General features: G+C 33.2%; 11 protein-coding genes across 11 annotated transcripts; 6 read left to right on the top strand and 5 right to left on the bottom strand.

The window, feature by feature from the left end:
• Positions 1–852: 852 nt before the first annotated feature.
• FG379_002353 (splicing factor) lies at positions 853–3,978 on the top strand (the record flags this gene model as incomplete). The annotated part of the gene is made up of 1 exon (XM_067327683.1): positions 853–3,978. One exon carries the CDS (start codon positions 853–855, stop codon positions 3,976–3,978), a length of 3,126 nt encoding a protein of 1,041 aa, XP_067182089.1.
• A 54-nt stretch (positions 3,979–4,032) lies between these two features.
• FG379_002352 (uncharacterized protein) lies at positions 4,033–4,914 on the bottom strand (the record flags this gene model as incomplete). The annotated part of the gene is made up of 1 exon (XM_067327682.1): positions 4,033–4,914. The coding sequence occupies one exon, from the start codon at positions 4,912–4,914 to the stop codon at positions 4,033–4,035; it is 882 nt and encodes a 293-aa protein (XP_067182088.1).
• Positions 4,915–5,933: 1,019 nt separating this feature from the next.
• Positions 5,934–6,440, top strand: FG379_002435 (uncharacterized protein; the record flags this gene model as incomplete). The annotated part of the gene is made up of 1 exon (XM_067327765.1): positions 5,934–6,440. One exon carries the CDS (start codon positions 5,934–5,936, stop codon positions 6,438–6,440), a length of 507 nt encoding a protein of 168 aa, XP_067182171.1.
• Positions 6,441–6,654: 214 nt separating this feature from the next.
• FG379_002428 (RNA-binding domain) lies at positions 6,655–9,093 on the top strand (the record flags this gene model as incomplete). The annotated part of the gene is made up of 1 exon (XM_067327758.1): positions 6,655–9,093. The coding sequence occupies one exon, from the start codon at positions 6,655–6,657 to the stop codon at positions 9,091–9,093; it is 2,439 nt and encodes an 812-aa protein (XP_067182164.1).
• Positions 9,094–9,577: 484 nt separating this feature from the next.
• On the top strand, positions 9,578–13,516 carry FG379_002417 (ATP-binding cassette transporter; the record flags this gene model as incomplete). The annotated part of the gene is made up of 1 exon (XM_067327747.1): positions 9,578–13,516. One exon carries the CDS (start codon positions 9,578–9,580, stop codon positions 13,514–13,516), a length of 3,939 nt encoding a protein of 1,312 aa, XP_067182153.1.
• Positions 13,517–13,542: 26 nt separating this feature from the next.
• FG379_002406 (ATP-binding cassette transporter) lies at positions 13,543–13,926 on the top strand (the record flags this gene model as incomplete). Its single annotated transcript, XM_067327736.1, has 1 exon — positions 13,543–13,926. One exon carries the CDS (start codon positions 13,543–13,545, stop codon positions 13,924–13,926), a length of 384 nt encoding a protein of 127 aa, XP_067182142.1.
• Positions 13,927–14,092: 166 nt separating this feature from the next.
• On the bottom strand, positions 14,093–16,267 carry FG379_002395 (SAC3 GANP domain; the record flags this gene model as incomplete). Its single annotated transcript, XM_067327725.1, has 1 exon — positions 14,093–16,267. The coding sequence occupies one exon, from the start codon at positions 16,265–16,267 to the stop codon at positions 14,093–14,095; it is 2,175 nt and encodes a 724-aa protein (XP_067182131.1).
• Positions 16,268–16,928: 661 nt separating this feature from the next.
• FG379_002384 (conserved hypothetical multi-pass transmembrane) lies at positions 16,929–18,686 on the bottom strand (the record flags this gene model as incomplete). Its single annotated transcript, XM_067327714.1, has 1 exon — positions 16,929–18,686. The coding sequence occupies one exon, from the start codon at positions 18,684–18,686 to the stop codon at positions 16,929–16,931; it is 1,758 nt and encodes a 585-aa protein (XP_067182120.1).
• Positions 18,687–18,974: 288 nt separating this feature from the next.
• FG379_002373 (uncharacterized protein) lies at positions 18,975–20,942 on the top strand (the record flags this gene model as incomplete). The annotated part of the gene is made up of 4 exons (XM_067327703.1): positions 18,975–19,116; positions 19,211–19,306; positions 19,391–19,411; positions 19,486–20,942. 4 exons carry the CDS (start codon positions 18,975–18,977, stop codon positions 20,940–20,942), a joined length of 1,716 nt encoding a protein of 571 aa, XP_067182109.1.
• Positions 20,943–21,462: 520 nt separating this feature from the next.
• Positions 21,463–23,430, bottom strand: FG379_002362 (putative apicomplexan-specific; the record flags this gene model as incomplete). Its single annotated transcript, XM_067327692.1, has 1 exon — positions 21,463–23,430. The coding sequence occupies one exon, from the start codon at positions 23,428–23,430 to the stop codon at positions 21,463–21,465; it is 1,968 nt and encodes a 655-aa protein (XP_067182098.1).
• A 458-nt stretch (positions 23,431–23,888) lies between these two features.
• FG379_002351 (Ras family SEC4) lies at positions 23,889–24,803 on the bottom strand (the record flags this gene model as incomplete). Its single annotated transcript, XM_067327681.1, has 1 exon — positions 23,889–24,803. The coding sequence occupies one exon, from the start codon at positions 24,801–24,803 to the stop codon at positions 23,889–23,891; it is 915 nt and encodes a 304-aa protein (XP_067182087.1).
• Positions 24,804–25,619: the final 816 nt, after the last annotated feature.

Here is a 25,619-nt window from a genome sequence, read left to right as displayed (position 1 = left end):
TTGCCATTCAATTTGCTTTCGACCCCCTCTCCACTTTTCCTATTTTTGAAAACTTGGAAAATCTTTGTATCGCACTACTTAGTAGTTCACGGCGGTAGAGTGGCTGAACCAGATTGTAGGAACAGTTGATGCTCGGTTTGAGACGTTAAGACCGTCTTGCCTTGGTGTTTGTCGGGAATACATCCACACTTGCATCACACAAATATGAAACGGCCTATAGATAAATATGCATGTATGTATTTATATATATGCATGCATATATATAGCTAATATAGCTTAAACGCTATTACACCCACATGTTCTCTAATTGCAAACGGGTATAGAGTAGTGAAATTTGTATATATTAAGAATCCCTGCAGATTTTGTATTTCAGATGTGTGTTGCCTTCAAAACTATTTGACTTTTAAGTTTGGTGTCGTATATGTAAACATCTCAACGGTATAAAGATAAACACGAATCCAGGTTTTTATGTTTACTTTCAAATACCGATTTAAATGATAACCGGCGCCAAGGCCGAAATAAGAGTTCAAAAGAATGAGTCAAAAAAAGAATTAGTATTGAGTAACAAAATTATTCTTTCGGATTACGACTTACATTTTTGATTTACGGAAAATAAAATTGTTAAAAGGTGATATATGGGTACAAATTGTTAATTTTTGCGATTTAAAGAGGTAACTGTTATGAAGAATAAAGATCATATAAAGTATTGTGTTGGTGTATGAAACATTTGTTTTGGCGGAAATAGTCAGCAAAAAGTAGAAAACAAATCATTCGAAAAGGAGTTAAGACTGAAAGCGTTGTTTGAACTTGAATTTCAGAGCCGCTGTATGCCTGACACACCGAGGAGAGAAAATGGAGTTGAATGGAGAGGCGAGTACAAAAAAGAGAGAATCGGATAAGGAAGGAGAAGAAATAGCGATTGGAACCGTTAAAAGAAGAAAGAAAAGATGGGATATGGTTTCATGTGGTGACAAATTATCAAACACAGATGACAATAAAAAAGTAGACGATCAGCAATACAAGAAATCGAGATGGGATTATAGTCATGATGCAATAGAAGATGGCAAAACTGAGGCTGATATATGTGACTTACAAGCAGGAATTAGTAAAAGAGTTACGATAGATAGAGACAATGACACAAAAGATTTAGGAAAAATAACAAACATCCACTCTATTGATAATGAATTTAGGGAGTACACAGACGAGGAGTTGAACGAGATACTTCCTGTGGATGGATACGAGGTGCTGGAACCACCTGAGGGATACGAGGAGATGAGAAAGAATTTAAGAAGTAAGCTTAGAACAGAAGTGGAAATGGAATTGTACGAGATACCCACCGAGGAGGGCAAAGAAGTAACTAATACTGATTTTAACAATGAGACAACAGAAGGTAATGTTAACGCCTCTAGAGTAGTTTACCACGATGAATTGGGTGAATTAACACTCAAAGTGGATGACTATCAGTTTTTCGGAAAGTTATTTGTGAATGTGTCTGAAGAGGACTTGTCTAGTGAGGAGGTTAAGGAAAGGGAGGTTTTATCCTTGTTATTGAAAATAAAAAATGGCACGCCACAAATACGAAAAAGATCGTCAAAACAATTAATAGAAATATCAATACAAAAAGACAGTGAGATAGACTATATAGGGCTTGTGTTGAATAATATTTTACCGTTAATGATGCAGTCAACATTAGAGGAACACGAAAGACACGTGTTGGTAAAGACTATGGATAGATTGTTGCAAAGACTGGGTGAGAAGGTGAGACCGTTTGTACATAAAATATTGGTTGTAATAGAACCAATGCTAATAGACCAGGATTACTATGCAAGAATGGAGGGCAGGGAAATCATATCCAATTTGTCTAAAGCTGTTGGCTTGGCTACTATGATAGCAACAATGAGACCGGACATAGACCACCCAGACGAGTATGTACGCAATACAACAGCGAGAGCATTTGCAGTATTAGCTTCTTCACTGGGCATTCCATCTTTGGTAATGTTTCTCCAAGCAGTGTGTCAAAGCAAAAAAAATTGGCAAGCAAGACATACTGGAATAAAGATAGTTCAGCAGATAGCAATATTAATGGGTTCGTCAATTCTACCACATTTAAAGAACTTGGTTCATATCATAAGCCATGGATTGAACGATGAGAATCAAAAGATAAGGATAATGACGGCATTGGCGATATCTGCATTGGCCGAAGCCTCCTCACCATACGGTATAGAGGCATTTGAGTCTGTGCTATCACATATATGGAAGGGTATAACAGAGTATAGAAGCAAAGGTTTGTCCTCTTACTTAAAGACTATGGGTAATTTACTATCTATAATGAACAAGGAGCAAGCGGCTTACTATATACACCAGATATCACCTATACTGATTAGAGAGTTTGGTTCACAAGAAGAGGAAATGCGGAAGGTTGTGTTGAGAGTAACGGAGGAATGCGTCTTATCGGATGAAATTACACTGGAATATATAAAAAACACCTATCTAGTTCCCTTTTTTGGACAATTTTGGACGCCAAGAAATTCAATGGACAAGAAAGTATATAAACAAATCATAAATACGACTCACGTTATATCCAAAAGAGTGGGTACGGAACCTATAATTGAGAATCTTGTGTTATTTTTAAGAGACAGCAGCGAAACATTTAGAAGAATGACTCTTGAAGCCATAAGGAAGGTTTTAAGCGATAGAAAGACAACATTAACTTTGGAACAGAAACTAGAAAAGTTATTGGTAGATGGTATATTGTACATATTTCAAGAAAATACCAATGACGATGATAAAATTGTTGACGACGTAGGGGAGATACTCAGAGCACTTGGGAAGAGATCCAAACAGTACTTACCACAAATATCGTCAATAATAAGGTGGAGATTGAACACTCCTTCTCCTAAAATGCGACAAATGGCAGCGGATTTAATATCTAAGGTAATAAAGGTAATGAAAGAGTGTGAAGAGGAACAAATGATAGCTCACATTGGTTTATTTTTATACGAATATCTGGGAGAAGAGTATCCAGAGGTATTAGGGAGTATATTAGGAGCACTAAAGGAGATAGTGAGCGAGATTGAACTTGATAAAATGACACCCCCTATAAAGGATTTGGTACCTAGACTAACACCTATATTAAAAAACAGGCATGTAAAAGTACAGGAGAATATTATTGAATTAATAGGTTTATGTGCAAAAAGGGGAGGTGATATGGTATCACCAAAGGAGTGGGATCGCATATGTTTTGATTTATTAGACAGTCTTAAATCAAATAAAAAATCAATTCGTAGATCATCAGTAAAGACATTCGGATACATCTCAAAGACAATAGGACCACAAGACGTTTTGGTTACACTATTGAACAACTTAAGAGTGCAAGAGCGTCAGTTAAGAGTTTGTACGACAGTTGCAATAGCTATTATATCTGAAAACTGCATGCCATATACGGTTTTACCTGCATTAATGAATGAATATAAAATACCCGATTTAAACGTGCAGAATGGTGTATTAAAGACACTTTCTTTTATGTTTGAATACATTGGAATGATGTCAAAGGATTATATATACGCCATTACACCTTTATTGGAGGTAGCACTGATAGATAGAGATCAAGTGCACAGGCAGACAGCAGCTTGGGCTTGTAAACACTTGGCCCTGGGTGTAGTTGGGACTGGAAGAAATGATGCACTTATTCACCTCCTCAATTACTTATGGCCAAATATATTTGAAAGCTCGCCACATCTAATTCAGGCAGTTTTGGAGGCTATTGATGCCTTTAGGGTTTCCCTAGGTCCTGGAACTATACTTCATTATCTTTTTCAGGGTTTATTCCACCCTGCAAAAAAGGTGAGATCCGTATACTGGAGAATATACAATAACTTGTACATCTCCAGCCAGGACGCCCTTGTTCCCTATTTTCCCGTTCTTCCCAATCAGGATAACAGAAATTTTAGGATGAGGGAGCTTTATTATACCATATAATAAATACTCAATACCCAAATAACTTATCTTTTTTTCTTAGAGTATTACCGTTGTCTACAGAATGGAGCAAAACGGCGTGTTTGAGGAGCAAAAGTGATTTTGTTTTAGGTCAGTTTGTCCTTGCTCGTCTAGAATGGTATAGGAACTGTTGTTCCTGGACCTTTGGTATTCACTTACCAAAATACTAGACAAGGTGAATATAGATAATATAGTTATTGATAAAACAGAGGCGATAATTATTACGATATATCTGGGACTAACGCTCATTTTGTTTATTTCTGAATTCAAAAACTGTAAATTTGAGGCAGATAGACCAAGTAAAACGAAAAAGGCACTCATGGGAATGGAACCGAGATTCCCAACCAATATACTTAAATAGGTTGTATCTATTATTCCTAAAAGATAGTTGGTTGCTGAAAAAGGTATAAGTGGAATCAGTCTAATCAATACAATTAATAATATGCCTCTTTTCCTAGCAATAGTGTTCATTGTATTGAAATAACTGTTTCTTTTAATGTTGTCTCTAACTGAATCTGGAACAAACAACCTAATCACATAGACTGTCAAAAGCGAACTCATTTCCAATGAGGATATTACAATGACCAAACTTAGAGTAGCACCAACGTAGTTCCCATATGTTTTAGACAATAAATATGACGCTGAAACTGTTATCGGTTCCAATGGGACAAATACTGAAATTAGTACTGAGGTTACAAATATAACCACTATTATTCCTACTATTGCATTCTCTTTTTCATTACTGGATACCCACTCTATTAAGTTGTTCACTCCATTTGAATAATAAAACACCAGAAAAACCAAACTCACAATAAGTGTAACTGCAATTTTTACTGTCAAATATGAGAATACCCTACTTCTGTTTTCATTGTTCAATTTTTTGCTACAAACTTCCGGATTCCCAACAAATCCACTCATCCTCCGTTTCACAAAACCTCTATATTGTCACGCTGCGTCTATCCTGTAAGAAAGACTCTGATGTTTATTTATACTTCCACCCTTTAATCCCCTTTCCTCGGCTCCTCCATGACTATTCCGTGTGTTCACAGTACTCGGTGCACTTGGCGCCTCCTCCAAGTCGCCGAAGATGATGGCTGAGCAATACAGGAACAGCACTGAATGATTGTTCATTCCAACCTTCTCTTCAGGTGAAATATCAAGAGAAAATTGTGTCTAATAAACGCGCAAAATACATTGCTTTTGCAGCTAAATTTCATTTAAAAATACACCAAACCAAATAATTAGATCCTTAATTTCCGTTGCATTCACAATTGTATTTGAAAACCCGGGTTTATTTCACCGCCAAAAGTTCTTAATATAGGTTAACAAATTTACACGGTATATATAGGATAGTGGGAGGTTAGAGAGTGAACAAAATTAAACAGTGGAAGGTTTATATTATAAAACAACAAGCATTTCTTCGTAGTAACAGCTGTTTGATTAGAAATTGTTAGGATCTGGGGAGGCCCACAAAGGCACCTAACAAAAGCTTTTTTTAGCGGGAATATCACAGAATTTTTGTTTGCAACTTTAATAAATGCGGAATGTGGAGTGAAGAAAGGCCGTTGTCCTATTTAATCCATAAATTGCTAGGAGTTTTGAGAGCCAGCAAAACACCTTTAAGTCGACATGATATTCAGAGTCTACTTTTTAGAGAAGGAATTCAAATATCGGTGAGTAACAGCGACTTTTGGTCAAAAGTTAATTCTCACGAGAGAATTAGCTTGGACAGCAGCACAGGAAAATATTTGTATAGATCCCCGTACGAGAATGTAACTAGTGACATAACACTGTTGGCTTTGATAAGGCAGCATCAAAATGGACTTCTGGTTGATGATGAGTTGTTGAAGGTAAGTTTAACTTTTTCACTCAGATATAAAAAGACAGAATTAACTTTATTTCTTCATTTCCCTCCTCTTTTGTAGTCAAATTCTAACATGGAAAAGTGGATAAGAAGTTTGTTGTGCAAAAAGGCAGTTAGATGCCTAAGACAGCAACAAGTAGCAGGTAAGATTAAATGCAGAAATGGAGGCATTGGAAGTACAGGATCCTCTACAGGAACAGGATGTTCCTTGTACTCGCAAAAACCCTGTGAAAATTGCTCAGTATTAAGAGGAGTTATGCTCTATCCTTTGAACGAGAACGTTGAAATTGAAGAACTAAAACTAGACGATGACATCAAAGATATTTGGAAGTCCTTAATTAAGTCAAAATCAATGAGTTTAGAAGACATTATCAGGCAAACAAGAGGCGATATAGCTGTTAGGAAGCTCCTTGGATTAGAGAACTTTAAAAACTCTCCTGAAACTCAGTCTAAAAGGAGAAAGTCAAAAAATTCACCCTCATACAGCGGTTTTGATTACAGAAAAAGAAGAATAAAAATAAGAAACTCACACATATTCAACAGTACTGAAGAGTTATTCTCACAACCTAGTAGTAAATGAGTATATATTAACTTTATATGTTTACCGAGTTTATTATTTTCTCCCCTCTTTCTTTCCTATTTTGCAACTACTTTCCGAGCTAGCTGCCGTAGAATTCTAGCGAACGGAACAGATTTTAGAATATGGCGCCATGTCAGTGCTTGACTTTGCGGCACTTATAAATGAGAGGCTAGTTGAAGAAAATAAAAGGAAATCAAACATAAGTTTCGCAGAAATGACAGAAAATCCGGAGCTTAACGGTGGGAAGGATGTTGAAAACATCACTTCTCGCATTATAATAAAGAATCTTCCGGGATACCTCAGCGAAAAAAGACTCAAGGACCATATATCATCTTTGGGTTGTAGTATTACAGATGTAAAAATCGTAAAAAGAAAATCCGAAAAGGATTCTGGGAGTGAGATCAGCAGAAAGTTTGGATTTGTGGGATTTTTCTCTGAGAAAGATGCAAAAAGAGCAATTGACTATTTTAATGGAACCTTCATAGACACCTGTAGAATATCGGTGCAGTATGCATTTCCTCCGGGTTCTGAACATTTACCCAGGCCATGGAGCAAGTACTCAGTTGGAAGTTCTCAGTACAGCAAAAGGAATTTGTCTGATAACAGTGAATTTCGCCCTGAAAATGGGGGCAACAGTTGTATTGATTCCGATTCATTTAAAAATGAAAATAAGAAAAAAAACGAAGAGAATGAAGAAAAGGAGAACTTTAAGAAATGGATTTTAAGAAAAAAGTCTGAAAAAAGTTGGCTTGATTCAGCGGAACAATCATTAGAAGATTACAAAAAGAATGATGATAACTCAGGTAAAAAAGTTGCTGTTAAAACAGTTAAACCGACAAAAGCTGGTGTATCTAGTACGAGAAAGCATGTGCAATTTTATGATTCAGAGGATGAAAAAGGAGAAAAAGAAGACGAATTAAAAATTAATGAAGATTCCTCAACTGATGATGAAGATGTGAATTCAAGTTCATACTCAGACTCGAATTGCGAATTGGAGGAAAAACACAATTTTTGTGAAGAAGTAGCGACCTCGCCAACTGAGACCTCTAGATTGATGGTTGTTAATATTTCGTACTCAACCTCGGAGGATGATCTCCGGGAGTTATTTTCTAAATGGGGAGAGATCAAGGAAGTAAGCATCATACGTTCATCAGATACAGGCGTTTCGAAAGGGTATGGTTTTGTTCAATATGAGTTTCCAGAACACGCAATAAAAGCAATATCGTCCTCCCACCTTACATATTTGCAGGGAAGGCTTTTAAGGGTATATCCAGCATTCAACAAACCGATAAGAAATTTGTCAAATATTTTGGAAGAAAACAAAGTTGTAGTTCACTCCAATAATTACAAAATTAAATCTCTTAAAAAGAAAAAAGAAGCTTCCAAAAATAGTAAAACATGGAATCTACTTTATGTGAGTGGTAATTCAGCTGTAGATTCTTTTATTAAGAGCGAAAATAATACTGAAAAACACGATATAATTGATGTAGAGTCATCAAATTTAGCTTCTAGAGTCTCAATCATAGAGACACACGTAATTTCAGCAACAAAAGAGTGGTTAAAGAAGGAAGGAATTTCAGTTGAATCTTTTGAAGTTCAGGGTGATGACATTTTTTCTGCTAAATTCAAATTTAATAAAAATGATGAAGAAAAATATGGTACAACTATTAGAAGCAAGGATACCATTATTATAAAACATCTACCTTCAGAACACGTTACTATATCTGAATTGCAAAAGATTTGCACTCCATTTGGACAGCTGAACCGTTTGTGTTTAAACCCAAGTAAAACCATTGCCATAGTGCAATATCTAGAAGAATCATCAGCTAAATCAGCCTTCAAAAGAATTTCATTTAAGAGATTTAAGGGTGTTCCACTGTATGTTGAGTGGGCTCCCATAAATATATTTGTATCAGAAAAAGGTAAACAAATAAATAAAGACCAAGAGAGCGAATACGAAAAAGTGGATGGTAAGATAAAAACTGATGACACTGAACAGAATGACGACGCTAATAACATAACGCATATATTTATCAAAAATCTAAATTTTTCAACTAATGATTCATCTCTAGAGAGAGTTTTTGGTAAATTTAAGGGATTTAGAAAAGCTACAATTTCAACGAAGTCTTCATCTGACTCAAATGGAAGAATAGTTAAAAAATCTATGGGATACGGATTCCTCGAGTTTAATACCAAGGAAAACGCCAAAGATTGCATAAAGAAAATGCAGTCTGTTGTTGTTGATGGTCACACCTTAGAATTAAAGATATCAAAAAGCTCTCAGAAAATATCAAACAACATAAATTCAGACTCCTCAACATTTAGCTTGTATAAACGTGGAGTTTTAATGAATAGTACATCAAATAAACTTCTTATTAAGAACTTGCCATTTCAGGCCACTAAATCTGATATTACTGCCTTATTTAGTTCCGTCGGAACTGTTACTGCAGTCAGAGTTCCAAAAAAATCTGATGGAACAAACAAAGGCTATTGTTTTGTTGAATTTCTCGGTAAACTTGAAGCCATTTCCGCCTATGAGCAATTTAAAAACTCCCATCTATACGGAAGACATCTAGTTATTGAAATTGCTAAAGACGATGAGACCTCTCCAAATAAGAGAATCAAAACTTGTGATTTGCCAATGAAAAGCTGATTTATACCCTACTATTATTCACACCAATACTATTTTTATTATTAATACTTATTTTTACGTGATTATAGGTAAAATTCAATGTGTCTAGGTTTGATCTTTAGTTTTACTAGAATGAGAGTAGTTTTTTTATAATAAATTATTCATGCACTTGACAACATTAAGATAAAGAAAGAAACTAGTAATTGAATTATTAAAACGGACAGGCATAAAACGAAAGCAATATATTGTGACGCTCTAGTCAATCTACTTATTAATTCACCACCACCCACACACACACCCCACATTTAACCTTGTTTTGGAAATTATGAAGACCAGTTCCACTAACAATTGGCGCCTTTTTCTTAACTTTTTGCATGCAATATTTCTTATGCATGCAAATAGAGAAAAAGCAATTTTTGTGGATTATCATTAAATAATAAAATTAAAAATTTATAGTATGTATCTAAAAGAATAGATTTTGTGTTAAATTAAGTCATGCGTCCAAATGAGTAGAGTTGAAATGGAAATGAGTAAAAAAGAATGTGGAGAGGTTGATATTATGAAGGAAACAACTGGAAAATCAAAAAGTGATTCAAATGAATGTGTTAAAATAGAAATATCGTTTTTAAATAGAGAAAACATGTTAAAGATAATATTCGGATTTTTGTTTAGCATTTTAAATGGTATTTCTGTGCCCTTGTTTTTGTTATTTTTTGGTTTAGCTTTACAAAAAATACCCCAAAATAGCAACTATTCGAACGAGCAATATGATGAATTTATAAAAAATATATATTATCTAATAGGGGTAACATTTAATTCGTTTATTTCTGGATGGCTTTCAATATCACTATTTGAATCAGTCTCTGAGAACTATGTGAAAAAAATAAAAAGAGAGTGCTTTAAATATTTGTTATATATGGATGAGAGTTGGTATTCACAAAATGAGGAATCTTATATTTCATCAAAACTCATTTCAAATATTGCCTTAATAAAAGAAGGTTATGGGATAAAATTCTCACAATTAATATCAAATGTTTCTCAATTTGTCTTTGGATTTATTATTGGATTCATTAGAGGTTGGAAAATGGCCTTGGTTATGTCAGCTTCTCTTCCACTAGTTGCAATGGCAGGATACTTCATAACGGTAATACACAAATCATGGGGAAAAAATACAAAAGAGGCATATTCAAGATCAGGGGCAATTGCGTTTGAGACACTTAAAAACATTAAACTTGTAAAATCCTATTGTCTCGAGTCATGTATGTTCAACAAATACTATGAACTTATTTCAGATGTTGAAAAAATTGGTAAAAAGGCTTCAATATCAGTTTCACTTGGAATGGGACTAGTCTCTTTGATTGTTTTTTCGTCATATTCACTCGGATTTTGGTACGGTGGAATACTGGTTTCAGAATCAATGGATTCTGGATGTAACTCATTCGACGACTTGAATTGTTTCACTGTGGCAAATGTTATTAGTATTTTTTTTGTGATTACAAATGCTTCGATAGCACTTGGTCAATCTACTCCTTCATTAGGAAGTTTAGTGAGGGCTTCATTGGCATTTAATGAATTAAAAACACTCTACAAAAATCCCACAGTAAGAAATCAAAAGGAACCAATAAGAGTTGAAGACTTTAAAAGTGATATACAATTCAAAAAAGTATCATTCACATATCCAAGCACAACAAAAGTGATATTAAAAGATTTTGATTTAAGTATTAAAAATGGTAAAATAACATCTATACTAGGACCAAGTGGATGTGGAAAATCAAGCATTTTAAAATTAATACTTAGATTGAATGATCCAAGTGAAGGTAAAATATGCATCGGTGGTATTGATCTAAAAAGATATGATTTAAATTTTTTAAGAGAGCAAATAACGATGGTAGATCAAGAAAGTAAATTGTTTAATACAACAATAAGACAAAATCTATTATATGGAAATCCAAACGTAACTGAAAGTCAAATAGAAGAGGCATTGAAGATATCTCAGGCATGGGAATTTGTCAACTCATTCCCAAATAAATTGGAAACATATGTTGGAAATGAAGGAAGTTTATTAAGCGGAGGACAAAGACAAAGAATAGCTATTGCAAGAGCAATAATAAGAAATTCGTCAATAATTATATTAGATGAAGCCACTTCAGGATTAGATGCAAAAACGGAAGAGTCTTTTGTCGAAAGTTTTACTAAACATGTCTTGAAGAACAAAATTACGGTTGTTATGATTGCACACAGAGTTCAGTCAATTAAGCATTCCGATCACATAATAATATTGGATAACCTTTCCAGTAATGATGATAATTTGGGATTGAAAATCATGGAACAAGGGCCTATTTCCCAACTTTTTGGTATGAAGGATAGTATTTATTCAAATTTATTGCATAGATTGGAAAATTGTGCTGTTAGCAATAAAGAAAATAACAAGTTAATACAAAAAATGGAAAGTGATAAAACATTAAGAAAATTAACGACTGAATTCTCAAAAAGAAGTACAATCCTTAGCTTTTATGATAATTCTATATCTAATAGTTTAGAAAGCTTGAGTAAACCGTTAATAAATCAAAGAGATACTAACGACTATTCATTAATGATGAAAGACATATTTAATGATAATATTAAAACATTCTCAGTACGATTACCAAAAGTATCATTATTTAAACTGTTATTGTTAATGAAAAAGGATATACATTATTTAATATTAGGAATACTTTCGGCTTCAATACAAGGAGCAACCTTTCCATTAATGGGTTTTTTAATAGGAAGATTTGTTACATCTGCAATATTGCCAACATCTGATTTGGTAAGATCTGAAACTGGAAATTACAGTTTATACTTTCTATTATTGGCTATACTAATATTTTTAATGACATTTTCACAAAATTCATTTTTGCAAATATCAGGAGAAAAACTTGTAAAAAGATTAAGAGCAGAATCATTTTATTCAATGTTATATCAAGATATATCATTCTTCGAAAATCATGACAATAACACTTTAGAACTTTGTGAAATGCTTTCAGAAGATACAAGATTGGCAAAAAGTATTGTGGGTGAGAATATTGGATTGTACACACAAAATGTAGTGACAGTAATACTTGGTTTTGTTATATCTTTTACAGGTTCGGTTGAGATTACATTTGCTATTTTGGGTTTCTTTATTTTGTTAATTCCAACAGGTTTTGCTCAGTCAAAAATATTGAAAGGAAGTGCAAATAGAGATTTAAGTAAAAACAATGATGATAATAACTATGGAATTAATAATGAAAATGAGCGAGTACCGTCAATTAATTATTTACAGGAAGTAATGCAAATGCATAGTATTATAAAAATATTCAATCTTGAGGGTAAATTTATTGCAAAATATAGAAGAAGTACGAGGTATGAATATATTAAAGGAGTTTTTGACGCTAATTTGCTTGGAATTTGTTGGGGGCTTGGACAAGCAATACAAAATATTGCACAAACGTTTGGACTTTGGTATGGTAGTAAAATGACAATAAGTGAAAAATTAAGTTTGGGTGATCTTGTACAGACGATATTATCATTGGTACTAACAGCTGCATCAGTATGTAGATCACAAGTATACGGTACAGATAAAAAGAAAGCAAGGTTATCAGCAAATAAATTATTCTCTATAATAGACAGAGTACCAAAAGTTAACAATAAATCATTTGTAAATATGGAAGAAAGGTGTAATACAGAATTTTTGGGAGGAAAGCAAATCAGAAAAAGAAAAGATTCGATCCTTAAACAAAATTATAATAAGCGTTTTAATAGAATAAAAAATTTCTTTGAGATAAAAGATTTTAAGAATGTCTCACCAGAAAATTTAAAATTATTTGATGATATGAATGGTGGATTGGATATAAACCATAAAAATATAATAAAAAACGGGAGTATATCGTTCATAAATATTAGTTTTAGCTATTATGATGATATTAATAAATTAATATTATCAAATCTAACATTTAATATAAAAAGTGGCGAGTTTGTTGCATTGGTTGGTAAAAGTGGATGTGGAAAGAGTACAATACTGGAATTATTGGAAAGATTTTATAACTTGAATGAATTTTCGATACCTTCAAATAATAACCATCCATTACCGTTTAGCAAAGAAATAAATGATTGTATTGACAATAATAATCAATCGAAAAATATTGAAAAGCGTATTAAATCAAAAATAATGATAGGTGATATAGATATTGAAGAATTGGACGTAAGAGAGCTTAGAATGTCTTTTTCTTATGTTCAACAAAATCCGATATTGTTTTCTGGAACAATTGAAGATAATATAAGATTGGGAAATTTACACTCGAGCATGGAGGAAATAGAGGAGGCATCAAAAAGAGCACAAATTATTGAGTTTGTTGAAAAATTTCCCCAAGGACTTAAGACAAAGGTAAGTATTCAATTTGTTTTTTACTTTCGTGTTAAACAATAAATCATTTACTTTTAAATTTTTATCCGATGTTTAAAAAGGTTGGTGAGGGAGGAGTAGAGTTATCAATTGGACAAAAACAAAGAATTAATTTAGCAAGAGCATTTTTGAAGAAGTCACCAATATTGATTTTAGATGAACCAACATCAGCGTTGGACATAAAGAACGAAAAGTTGATAATGGAATCAGTAGAGACTTATTTAAAAGAAATGAAATCAACAGTAATATTAATTACGCATAGATTAAATACAGTAACAAAATGTGATAGGATAATAATGTTATCTGATGATTACGACAACAATGGAAGTAAAGTTGTAGAAGAAGGGAGTCACGAAGAGGTAAGTTTAATAAGTTATAAAAGCATAATAGCAAACAAAATTCATTTTTCCTACTGTTTATCTGTCGATAATTAAGTTAATAAATTTGAATGGAATTTATTGCAAAATGTTTATGTCAAATTCGAAAACTTAAGGTACAAAAAACGAATTTTCATATTATATAACATTTACATAGAACAATAAAGAATAAACAAATAATTAATATAAATAATAATAATGTAAAAATTGTTATATCTAAAGATTATCCAAGTGCCTGAACTTTTCTATTTAAAAGTAAAGGTGAGGACGAGAAAATTGGGAAGCTTGATTTGCAATCGAGTTTAAGTAATTCAAGATTAATATTGCTATTACTATCAAAATTATCAGTAAAGATAGCATTTTGTGATTTAAGGAATGAAACACATTCAATGTTTGAATTAAACCCCAAAGAAAGTGTAATGAGTGGTATTTCAATAAATCTGAAAGCCTTAGTCATAGTGGTAAGAGCTATTAATAGCTGTCTGTTTCTGAAAATATCTAAAAGATGTCCGGATTCCCAAGGAGCGTTCTTACGTAACCTAAAGTACCTTCTATAATTGCCATCCATAACAGATTTTGAGATTTGAAGAGCAAATTTAATGCCTCTATATGTTTTATATTGTTGGACTTCATCTAATACTCTAATAATGTCAGTCTTCATATTTTGAAGAGTAACATAAATTATATAATAACAAAGAAATTCTTCTCTATTCGAGTGCTCAAATTCAACAAAATTTAGCGAATACAACTCTTTAAGACGAGCTTGGCATTGATTGAATTGTCCAAGATCATGATTTTCAAGTGCAATTCTACCGTTCATTTCATAAACCTGGATTGTAAAGTTATTTTTAATGCCTTGAACAGTTAAATCTTGTCTTATGGATCTAAATTGTTCTTCAAGATATTTCCAATCATACTTTTTTTTGCGTTCATTATTATCGTTGGTTCTTTTATTATCACCTAAATATTTGCATGTTGAAGATATTGATCCAAAGTTATGATTCAAATAGTTGCTTAACACAAATTCCAGTGACTTTTTGAGGATATTCTCGGGTCTAACCATATTTGGATCCGGGGAGGCAGTTAAACGAAGATATGGCTTCTCTAAAGCAGTTGATAAACCGATAATCTTTTCAGTGCTCCTTCCCAAAGCAAGAATTTGTTTCCAAGAAAGTCTTTTATTTCCGTCTGCATCTAGAATATAACTGCTATTGCGTGAATCTTTTTTGTTATTTGATTCACCTTCACATGGATTGATATATACATTCAATTTTCTCGTTTTTTTCCCGTTTTCTTTAACTTTTTTACTCTTTTGAAATTCAATTTCTTTACCTGATTTAGCACTCGTCGTCTCGTCGTTTTTATCGTTACCATTTAATGATTCAAATCTCGACGTAAATCTCTTTCTTGTTTTACAATTGCTATTGCCAATTGGGGACTGAGAGTTAAGATCAAATCTTTGAACGTCGACTACGTCTGATTGAATGTTGTTTAGATCATTTTGGTTTAAATTACCAGAAAAAGAAAAATTGTAAACTTGTGGTAACTGCTGTAATTCTTGCTTTTTATGTCCCACTTCCATTTCTTGTTTAATTTTGAAGTTTTGGATTACTTCTCTATTTGGAAGTTTCTGGAGATCCCAGTCAATACTTTTGTTTGAAGCTTTGCACTTATCAAAAATATATTTTGAGTAACAGGAAAGTTTTTTGTTCCATTCTACATCCTCCTCTGATGCTCCATTTGATCTGTAAGTGCTCATAAGTTTATAGATCCAATTTTGGAGTTTTTGGTTGTTATTATTATTGCCATTAGGGGAGAAAGCACTTCTTCTCTTCCTCATTCCGTTCTTCTTTGAATTTTTATCGCCATCATTGTCAAAATTTACTGTTTTAGTGTCATTATTGTCCACACTAGGTCCCTTTTGACTTTTGATCGCATTTTTAATATAACCTGACTTTTCTAATTCAGATACACAAGTGTGAGCATACTGAGAAGAGGTTGTATCATCCAATCCATTTGCCTTGTATGATTTGAAATAATAGTCAAAGTATTGAGCTTTGTACCATTCTTCCATCCTTCCTTCCGACGCCAAATCAACTTCTGATTGAAAATTGCCACCACCGTTACTGTTTTCATAATTGATATTATTAATGTTCGTTGTTATATCACCATATCCATTGAATGTAATAAAGGAGTTCGAATTTTGTACATTATTTATATTGGACGTATTCTTGTTCACAAATTTTCTTGTACTTTTGTTATGACCACTGTCACCACCCGTCTCTATTTCTTTGTTAGCATTTTCCTGATTATGTTGATTCCAACCACGGATCGACTTTTTATCTACTCTGAATCCAACAATTAATGCTGCCTCATCAGAGAGATCTTTTTTACTCATCTGATCTGAGGATTCCGGATAAAACCAAATAAATAAAATAATAAATCCTTTTTTTACACCAACTTCACCAATAATAGAATAACCGTGTCTTCCTCCTCTGAAAAAGTAAAATCACCGGTTTATTATTCTACCCAGGTAATTGGTAAAATGTTTGTGCATATATACTTAATACAAACAAACATATAATATCTGGAAAAAAGGAGAGAAAACAAATGAAAGATATATATTATATTAATTACCTGTGAACAGTATGTTTTCTTGACTCGCTATTATTTTTTGATACTAAAACAAAACAGATCTTATTCTTTAGTTTTATTGGTACCTAATACAATTGAAAATAATACAGACTGTGGCGCCGGCGGTACTATTTATAAAAATACTTAAATTCTACCTCATAAATGCATGTTGGCAATGAGGGAAGGAGAAGAGGAAAAATAGATAACTTGCTATGATTATATGCAAGACAGTGTGTCTTTAAAGAGACTGTGTGATTAAAAATGTAGGGTGAGTCACAGAATTTGAACAAAAGTATAAATTAATAGACAAAATATATGATATGTATTGTGAAAAATGGAGGTCTCTTTTGTGATAGTTAATACTAAAGAATTATCCAGGGAACTAATATACGCCATTAAACAACATTACATCATATAATTTGAATTCAGTGAGTATTTGTTAATTGTGTTGTTTTGAGGATCTTAAGAAATGGAGGTATAGAAGCTATTGAAGTGAACAATGCAATGGCAAAGCTCACAATAAATATAAAAATTGGGTTGTTCGGTATTGTCTTTGAATGATTAAGATTTTTTATAAAAAAGAGAGTGAGTCTTTGTACAATTCCACCAAAAATGACCAGCAAATAAATAGGTCTCGAATCATTTTCAATGAATAATATAGGAATGCTTCTAACTAGCTGAAGTAGTTTATTCTTATCGTTAAAAGCTGGTTTAATAAGGGAAAATATAAATGAAAAACAGTAAATAATTTGTGTAGTAAGAGTAAAACTATTACTAAATAAAATAGCAATACAACCTTTATCACGAAAAATGAATATATTAAATATATGAATAAAAAAGAGACCAAGAGACATTTTTCTATACTTTGAAACTTGTAATACACCTCCAAGTGAAAATAATAGAGACTCCATAATTCCATGAAGTGACAAAAGAGAAAGTAGGTATAAATTGGCTGAGAACAGCAAAATATTATTCTGATTTACCCATTTTGGTCCATATATAATATTAATTAATTCAGAAGATATAGGAGGCCCAAATGATATGGCATTTACGCCTATGCAGGTAGTTATAAATAATAGTTGTCTTAATGGTGAAAGTTGTGTGCTTATATGTCCAATTACATTCTTTGATTTGAAGTTAAATTTAATGTTTTTAAATCTTTCCGTTGCTATATCCTCAATAGGAGAGAAGAACACCCTTGTTGCTATATTCGCTAAGTTTGAGATTATCCCAAAATTACTCCATTCTTTTGATGAAAATAAGCTCAATACTAAAATTTTATCTGCTTCTTGGAATATGGTTGATTGTATACATGTTAAAAAAAATTGTCGAAGTAGTTTAGAGTGTTGTTCAAGAGTGAATTCTTTTCCAATAGAATAAAAGGAACCGTTATTACAATTAATACTGTAATCTCTCAATTTTTTGGGAAGCAAGCTGGATATTTCATCCCTACCAACAGAATTGCCATTTCTTGTACCTTCTGCTTGGTTTTCACCCATAAACCACGAAGACGAGAACGTACAAATTAACAAAGTAAATAACAGGTAAACAATTGAATAAGTAAGTTGTCCAAGAGGAAAATAAAGAATATCCAAGTTTTTTCTTTCTGATCTAACCGCATAAAGTAGAACTAAACTTCTGGAAATCCCTGATAATATCTCAACAAAACTCCTCATAAAGACCAAATCCTTTTTAATTAAATCAAATATCAATGGTTCAACAAGAGACTCAATGACAGAAGAAAACCCTGCTAAAATAACAGAAGCAGAGTAACTGCCCATAAGTTCTGGCCTACTTAACACGTTTTCCGGTGGCCTATATATCCATATAACACATAGTAATGTTGATAGTGTCATTGTAGACAACACAGATAACCAACTAACATTTACACTGCTCTGCATTTTTAGGTCGTTTCTTTGCGTGTTTACATCATGGAGAGCCACTCTTCTGAAACATTTTTTATTTAATGATTGTGAAAGCGTCGTTATTAAAGCTATACTCACAAATCCCACCCCAAACAGACTCGAATCTATTTTCCTTGCAATGTAAATGTTTATGAAAAAGCTCAGGGATTTCGAAACAACATTACCAATAATAAGTATAGTGGCTCCAAATACTGCAGATGTCTTTCTCTTAATGAAAAACTCCCTGAATGAACTCAATTTTCCTCTTTCTTCTCTCATTATGACCAATCAATCTTTAGATAAAGAGAAAAAGTACAAAAACTAGGTGTCTATCCACGATACCTTCTTATTTATCCCCTCAAATTACCTCTAACTGGATAGAATTATTTTCGATCCTTTTCTATTTACTTTTCCCTTTACACTTGTTTAAAAGGTAAACATATCACGGGGCCAAAATACATTTGCCTTTTTTGATCTCACATTTTCCCGCCGAAAACGAAGTTAATAGTCTAGGGGTACCTGTTATATAAATGTTAAAAAAGACGAAATTAATGCTGGTTGTGGATAATGAGTTCATTTATTCTGGAGAGATGTAGATCACTTTGTGAAGATACGGAGTTTCTGGAGAGAGCACTTGTTATACTGTTTGAAAAGCTTCCGAGAGATCATGTAACATCTTTGATAATTCAAACAACAATAAAAAGAATAGGTAAGTCTATATTTTTAGCTTGAATGAGTCCAAGTTCCTGTGGCCTCTAATTAAGAGTTTGTTTATAACTAATTCCCGTTGAATTATTGTTTAGCTGAGGAAATACAAGGAAATTCGAATTTGATACTGGATTTATTTTTTGACTCTTCTGGAGAACGCAGAAGGGAGATTTCTCATTTGGGAGGGGAAGGTAAGTCTATTTATTTATTTGTTCTTTGGTTTTTTTTGCTTGATTCTTTATTTGGCTGTTTTGCTTTTACACTCAGTTACATAGTGATTGGGGATTCCGGCGACAGTAGGTGGGATAAGAGTGTCCCACTGTATTTAATTGTTTTTGGGCTTTGTGATTAACTATTTTGTTTATTTCAGACGCAAATAAAAATGACAGTTGGAAGGGAGTTTGGAGTAATTACTATACATCCATAAAAACAGCATTAATTGGGGTTTCAGAAGGGAGTACAATGTTGAATTCTTTGATTTCCGAAAGAAATTTTGAAAATGGGAGTAATGACAAACACAACATTGCAGAAAATAGAGTGGCAGACATGCTTGAAAAAGGAGCTAGTTTGCTAGACAGTATATTTCTCCCAGAGGAAGACTTAGGACGTAGATTGTATTTGGAAGAGCATTACAACAGATTTATTAACTTAAAAAAGCTTAGAAATTATCGCGAGTCTTCTTTCATAGATGTAGAAATTGAGAGGTTGAGAAGAAAGGGGAGAAATATTGGAGAAATAGAAAACAATACAATTGTATTTGAGGAAATAGGATTAGATGCATACTTGAGGAGTTATGACAACTTTTCAACCATTCCTAGGTACTTTAAGTATAGGAATTCTGAGTATGAAGAATACACAACAAGACTGCTCGGTTACTTGAGCGACTTTTTCATGAAGTCTCACCCTTTGTTGAATAAAAAGTCTATCGAAGATGAGTTAGAGAGGACGTTCGAAAGTAATTGGAGCAAAGGTATGCTTAAAGATTGGGTAATACCAACCTACGAAATGGAGTTCTATTCCAGACCGTTTGACAAGCTGTTCTTTTCTCAGGGAACATATGACTCGCATATTAAAAGTAAATCCTATATGAAAAAGAAAAATGAATTTAATTCCTTAAGTGAAGAGGAGTTGACAAACAAAAAAATTTCCAGCATAAGTGAAGATAAGAAGATTTCAAGGGCTGAATTTTTCATATCTAAATACTCTCAGTATTTGTTTAGAGAAAGAAGGGAGGCGATCGAGTTTGTAAATAGATTACAAAGTAGTACAAAAGAAGAATTGGAATTAGATGAAAATTTCAAAGACAATTTCAAGGGATTAAATGAGCTGATATTTGAGTTAAAAAGCAAAAAAAACGACAAAAAGGAAGAGTTTAATAATGAAGAACATCATGGTGAAAATTACGAGGATGAGGATGAGGACGATGACTTTGAGGAATTACAAAATAAGGTTTATAATCCATTGAAGTTACCTTTGGGTCCAGATGGCAGACCTATGCCATATTGGTTATATAAATTAAATGGTTTAGGAATAGAGTTTAAATGTGAAATATGTGGCAACTGTAGCTATTGGGGAAGAAGAGCATTTGAGAGACATTTTCAGGAAGCAAGACACTCAAATGCTCTCAATGCTTTGGGAATTCCGAATACAAGTCATTTCAAGGAAATCACAAGGATATCTGATGCTTTGGAGCTTTATTCGTCCCTTTGCAACCAAGCTAAGGACAAACTTTTTGATGAGCAAAATGGTTTGGAGATGGAGGATTCTGAGGGAAATGTAGTTACTCTGAGAACATTCAATGAGTTTCATTCCAGGGGTGTGATTTAGAGTCACTGTAAAATGGTAAATTTTAATAAAGCAAATAAATTAGCAACATGATTTTCTTTTGATTTTGGTTATATTTAAGTGGAACTAAGTATTTTAATTAATCAAAATATAAGTAAAAATTAATCTTGATATCTTTAAATTTTGTACTAAAAGGTAAATAGTCTTCTTCATTTTTACTAAACTTTCCAATTCAGTTGGAAATTTTCCTATTATCTGTTTTTCCCATCTTTGTTTGTGCAAATTGTCATAATTGTAAACAAGTTACTGAGGATCTACTGTTTATTATAAATAAAACAGCTAAATCCATCTTCGCAAGTAATTGGAGGAGTTTAGAAAAGCTATATAGTTAACGAGTATAAATTCAAATCGATATCTTTATCTGGTTTTTTAAGATGTGATAGAAAAATCAGTTTTCTTTTCTTTGAAAAGATATAATTGTATTAAAAATATACATTGTAAAGGAAATGGAATTAGGGGTAAAAACAAATACAAAAGTAGTAGTATTAAATTACAATTTTAGTTATTCTCGGTTCAGCATTCTTTTGTCTACTACATTCTGACAAGAACAGTTAGATGCATTATGGTTTTTACAAACATTGTCAAAGCTTGTATCAATTTTTTTTCCTCCAGTATTTTTGGAGGAGTAAGGTACTGCCTTTCTATTCTGATTTACATAACCACTGCCATTACCTTCACTGATCGGTCCAACAATACCAGAGTTGTTCATATTATCATTATTGTGAATCTTATTTACAACATTTAAGCCAACACAGATATTATTGGAATTAGAGCTGTCAAATACAACATTGCCAATTTGATTTGAAGCAAAAACCTGCGGAGAGTGGAACATAACAACGTTATTTTTGTCATTAGAAAAGGCTTCCCAGTATTCCCATAATGACTTTGGTATTCTTATTTTAATATCAGCCCTACCTGGTGGTTTATGCGGTACAAAGCACTTTAAATAAGCAAATCCCTGTGAATATATGTTTCTCATTTCATTATCTGCTTCAGGTGGCTCACCCAGCTCTCTAAGGGTAAATCTTCTGGCTTGTGTGAGCACTCCATCACCCCAATCTACGAGCAATTCGCAATCCAAGGCCCATAAATCTCTCACGAGTCTTGCTCCATGCCAGTTGAAAGTCAATTTGATGTAACAAACATTAACTGGAAGAGGTCTATGTGATATTGAGGGGAATACGTTTGGCAGTATCGAAGATATCAACAAATATGGTTCCTCTGATCCATGAATACCAGGAAATCTTAGAAAGTTTCTACTTAAAAATCCATTCTTCTCGTCTCTATTCGAAAATTCAATATTGTTATTATCACCATTATCTGTATCGCTGTTTCCCAAAAGTAGTAAGTCGTTTCTGTTTACATCAATTACACTTCCATCGCCATTGCTTACGTTACCAACAATTTCGTCTTGATTTCTCGTTTCAATATTCCTTGTCTCACCCATTATATTTTCCACAATTCCAGAATCAAATTTTGAACTGCTTTCTATTCCCAATTCTATGGAATCCTCATCTATGTCTTTCATATTAAAATTGATACCAGTACCTCCAGAGCCTCTGAATTTCATTAATTCCTCGTATACTCTCTTGGTTGCGGTCCTGAACATGTTCATGCTTTTATCTTGCAAAATGTACTCCACATTCGATGTTGGGATATACACTCCAGAGATTGCCTCTGTGCTATTAACGTTAGAATTGTCTGCCGCTAAAAATCCAGAAACTGGAATTCTAGTCGTACCTGTATCTTGTACTCCTCCCCCTAACTGTTCCGCAGAGAATGCTTGTTTTTTATCGCGAACTGTTTGTCTGGGAGAAACAGGAGAGTATGGTGGTGATGAAGAGGATGAAGTCGCAGTGGAAGAAGAATGAGGCAATAGGGATGTTGAACATAGTGATGGAGAATTTGCACCTACGTTTCCATTTTTAGATGATTTGTAACTCACAACTGCTTCCTCTGTTTTATATGAAACAGTGTTTTTGGGACTAGGAGAACCTCCTACAAGCCCCTGATTAGAATCGAAGTCAATTATACCTATGTGCTTCATTACCAATCTCCAACATGTTGGTGACCTTTGATAATGTTCAGTTGCGAACTTTTGCTTTAAAATATGTTTTCCACACACCCTACAAAGCGTTCTCTCCGTTTTGTTCCACTGAAAATCTATCCTCGAGTCTCCCACAAATTGGTCTCCTCTAGTCACCTTTCTCTCCCTTACATTCTCGCACTTTGGAAATTCCCATATCCTTCCAAAAAGTCCGTCAACTAAGGCCGTGTTCTCCACAACTGCTAATCTTTGACTTATTGGATGAATAATCGATCTTCGTGATGGTGAAAGCGAATCCAAAGGAACGACAACCCAATCAGTCCCTGAAAACAAAATCGGACCCTTTTGCTTAGCCTCTGCTAGTATTGTTTCGCCCCAATTACTCTGCATCCCTTGATATTTTTCCGTACATGCCTCTTTCATTATAATTTATTTCTTTGAATGCTACTTAATTGTGCAAAAAATTTAAACTGACCTCTTATAGGGTATCGAAGTCGCAACAATGATATTTATTGAGTGCTAATATTCTTTTCCTTGCGGTATCCTCCCTATTATCCGATCTGCAAATTATTTGCAACCTTTTCCCTATTCAATTTTGCGTTCCTAATAGTCTATTCTCTCACATAAAGCAAATATTTCACACACACCTATTTCCTAACCTTTATTTTTTCCCTTCCCAGTTTTTTTCCTTATTCTTTATCTTATGTTACTTTACGTATTAATAACATGGGTACCTATCATGCACGGGCATGGCGCCTTTTCCGTTTTTATAGATTTTGCATGTCAGATGTCCATCTAATGATTCTAGGGTGATTGAAAAAAAAGTGATGAAAAAAAGTACACTCATTTAGTTGGTCTGAGTAGGTTTAAATGTGAATAAATCAGCAACACTCCTGATACTTCGAGTTCAAATTGACCTTGTAGTTGCTTTCATCCAAACTACTGAAACTGCTACTACTATCGCAGTTTCGGTCTTCATTTTTCTTTTCCTTTCCTTTCATATTTTTGTTTTTTTTATCTTTCCGCTTTTTTTCGCTCATTTTGTTATTGCTTTCCTTCTCAAACTTATCCTGGTTGCCTTGATTGCGACTGTCTTTGTCGTCAGTGTCGCCAGCATCATTGTTACCAGAAAGAAGGCATTCGTCGATATTATGCTCGGATTTTAGTCTATAAAAATTGGAATCATGATTTTTAGAAAGGACAAATTTTCTTTTCTTTTTATGTTTGCCATCGAAAACAGTCATCAACGGAAGAAACTGGCCGGAATTTATTAATTTTTCAATTATGACTAAGAATGGTTCGTCCACCACATTTGAGTGGTTATTCTTAGCAGACAATTCAAAAAAAGGAGCACCTATTTTGTCGGCAAAGCTTTTCCCTTTATGTTCATCAACTTGTCTAGCGAAATATAAGTCCAACTTATTTCCAACGACAACTTTAACCAAATCACTCCTCGAATATTCGTCAAGTATCCCAGTCCAATAATCCAAGCTCTCAAAAGACTCTATACTTGTTATATCATAAACCAATATCACACCCATAGCACTTCTAAAATAAGCAGGAGTTATCGTTCTAAACCTTTCTTGTCCTGCCGTATCCCATATTTGAAGCTTATATCTTTTGCCTCCATTCTCAACTATTCTAGTTTCGAAATCTATTCCTATTGTCAACGTGTAATTACTTCCAAATTTTTTTTCGCAAAACCTTAGTAACAAACTTGACTTCCCTACAGAACTATCTCCCAATAATAAAATTTTCACTAGATGGTCGTATTTATCTTGACTTTTTTTAGGCATTTTTTTTCTAATTATGTTATATTCACCCCTTAAATATATTTATGATTCAGAGTTTGCATTTTACTCAAAAAGAAACATTGAATGTCAAAAAATAACTCCTTTCACTCTATTTTTGTCTCGTTATAATTCACAAATCTGTTCACCAACACTACCGTCATTCAGACCACATTATTTTTTTGAACTTATTTATCCTTAGTTACTGTTCTTGTTTAGGGAATACGATGAACAAAACTCAGGAGCTTCAGATATTCTATCTCATAAATGCACTGGTCTCCGAATAAATAATAATAAACTTGCACTCACCACCTAGCTTTATATTATTAATTTACGTATCATTTGCTTTATTTTTTTTGTGGGTAGATAATAGATTTGTACCAGTGTTGTTTTATGATTATGGCGCCGAAAACTGTATTCATTTACATTTAATTCATGGAGTTTATATTCGAAATAGGGTGAGATATGCCACAGGCTATATACTAGATATTTCAGTGAATCAGGGGGAAGTGGGATTAATATTGTGTAATTCTAAACAGTCCCAATTGTGTTTCTACGTCAGTGTAAGAGTGAAAACAAGCTCGGTAACTTGTATTTCACAATTACTTATGCATATAAATGCTAATATGAATTTATACACTAAATAACCTCAAACATTGAAGCTATGTAGAACGTGTTCATAGAACCAAAACAAATATTTAGATAGATACTCGAGTAGTTAATCTTTGCTATAATTGAAACAAAAAAATACACTTTAAGAAGAGAGAGAACATGTAGAGTGAGATAATGCGGTAGAGTAGAAAATGGTGATCAATCTATTTT

This window comes from Cryptosporidium bovis (genome assembly GCF_009768925.1).
Source record: "Cryptosporidium bovis isolate 45015 chromosome Unknown contig_30, whole genome shotgun sequence".
Classification (NCBI taxonomy): domain Eukaryota; phylum Apicomplexa; class Conoidasida; order Eucoccidiorida; family Cryptosporidiidae; genus Cryptosporidium; species Cryptosporidium bovis.
This window is presented reverse-complemented; position numbering and strand designations above follow the sequence as displayed.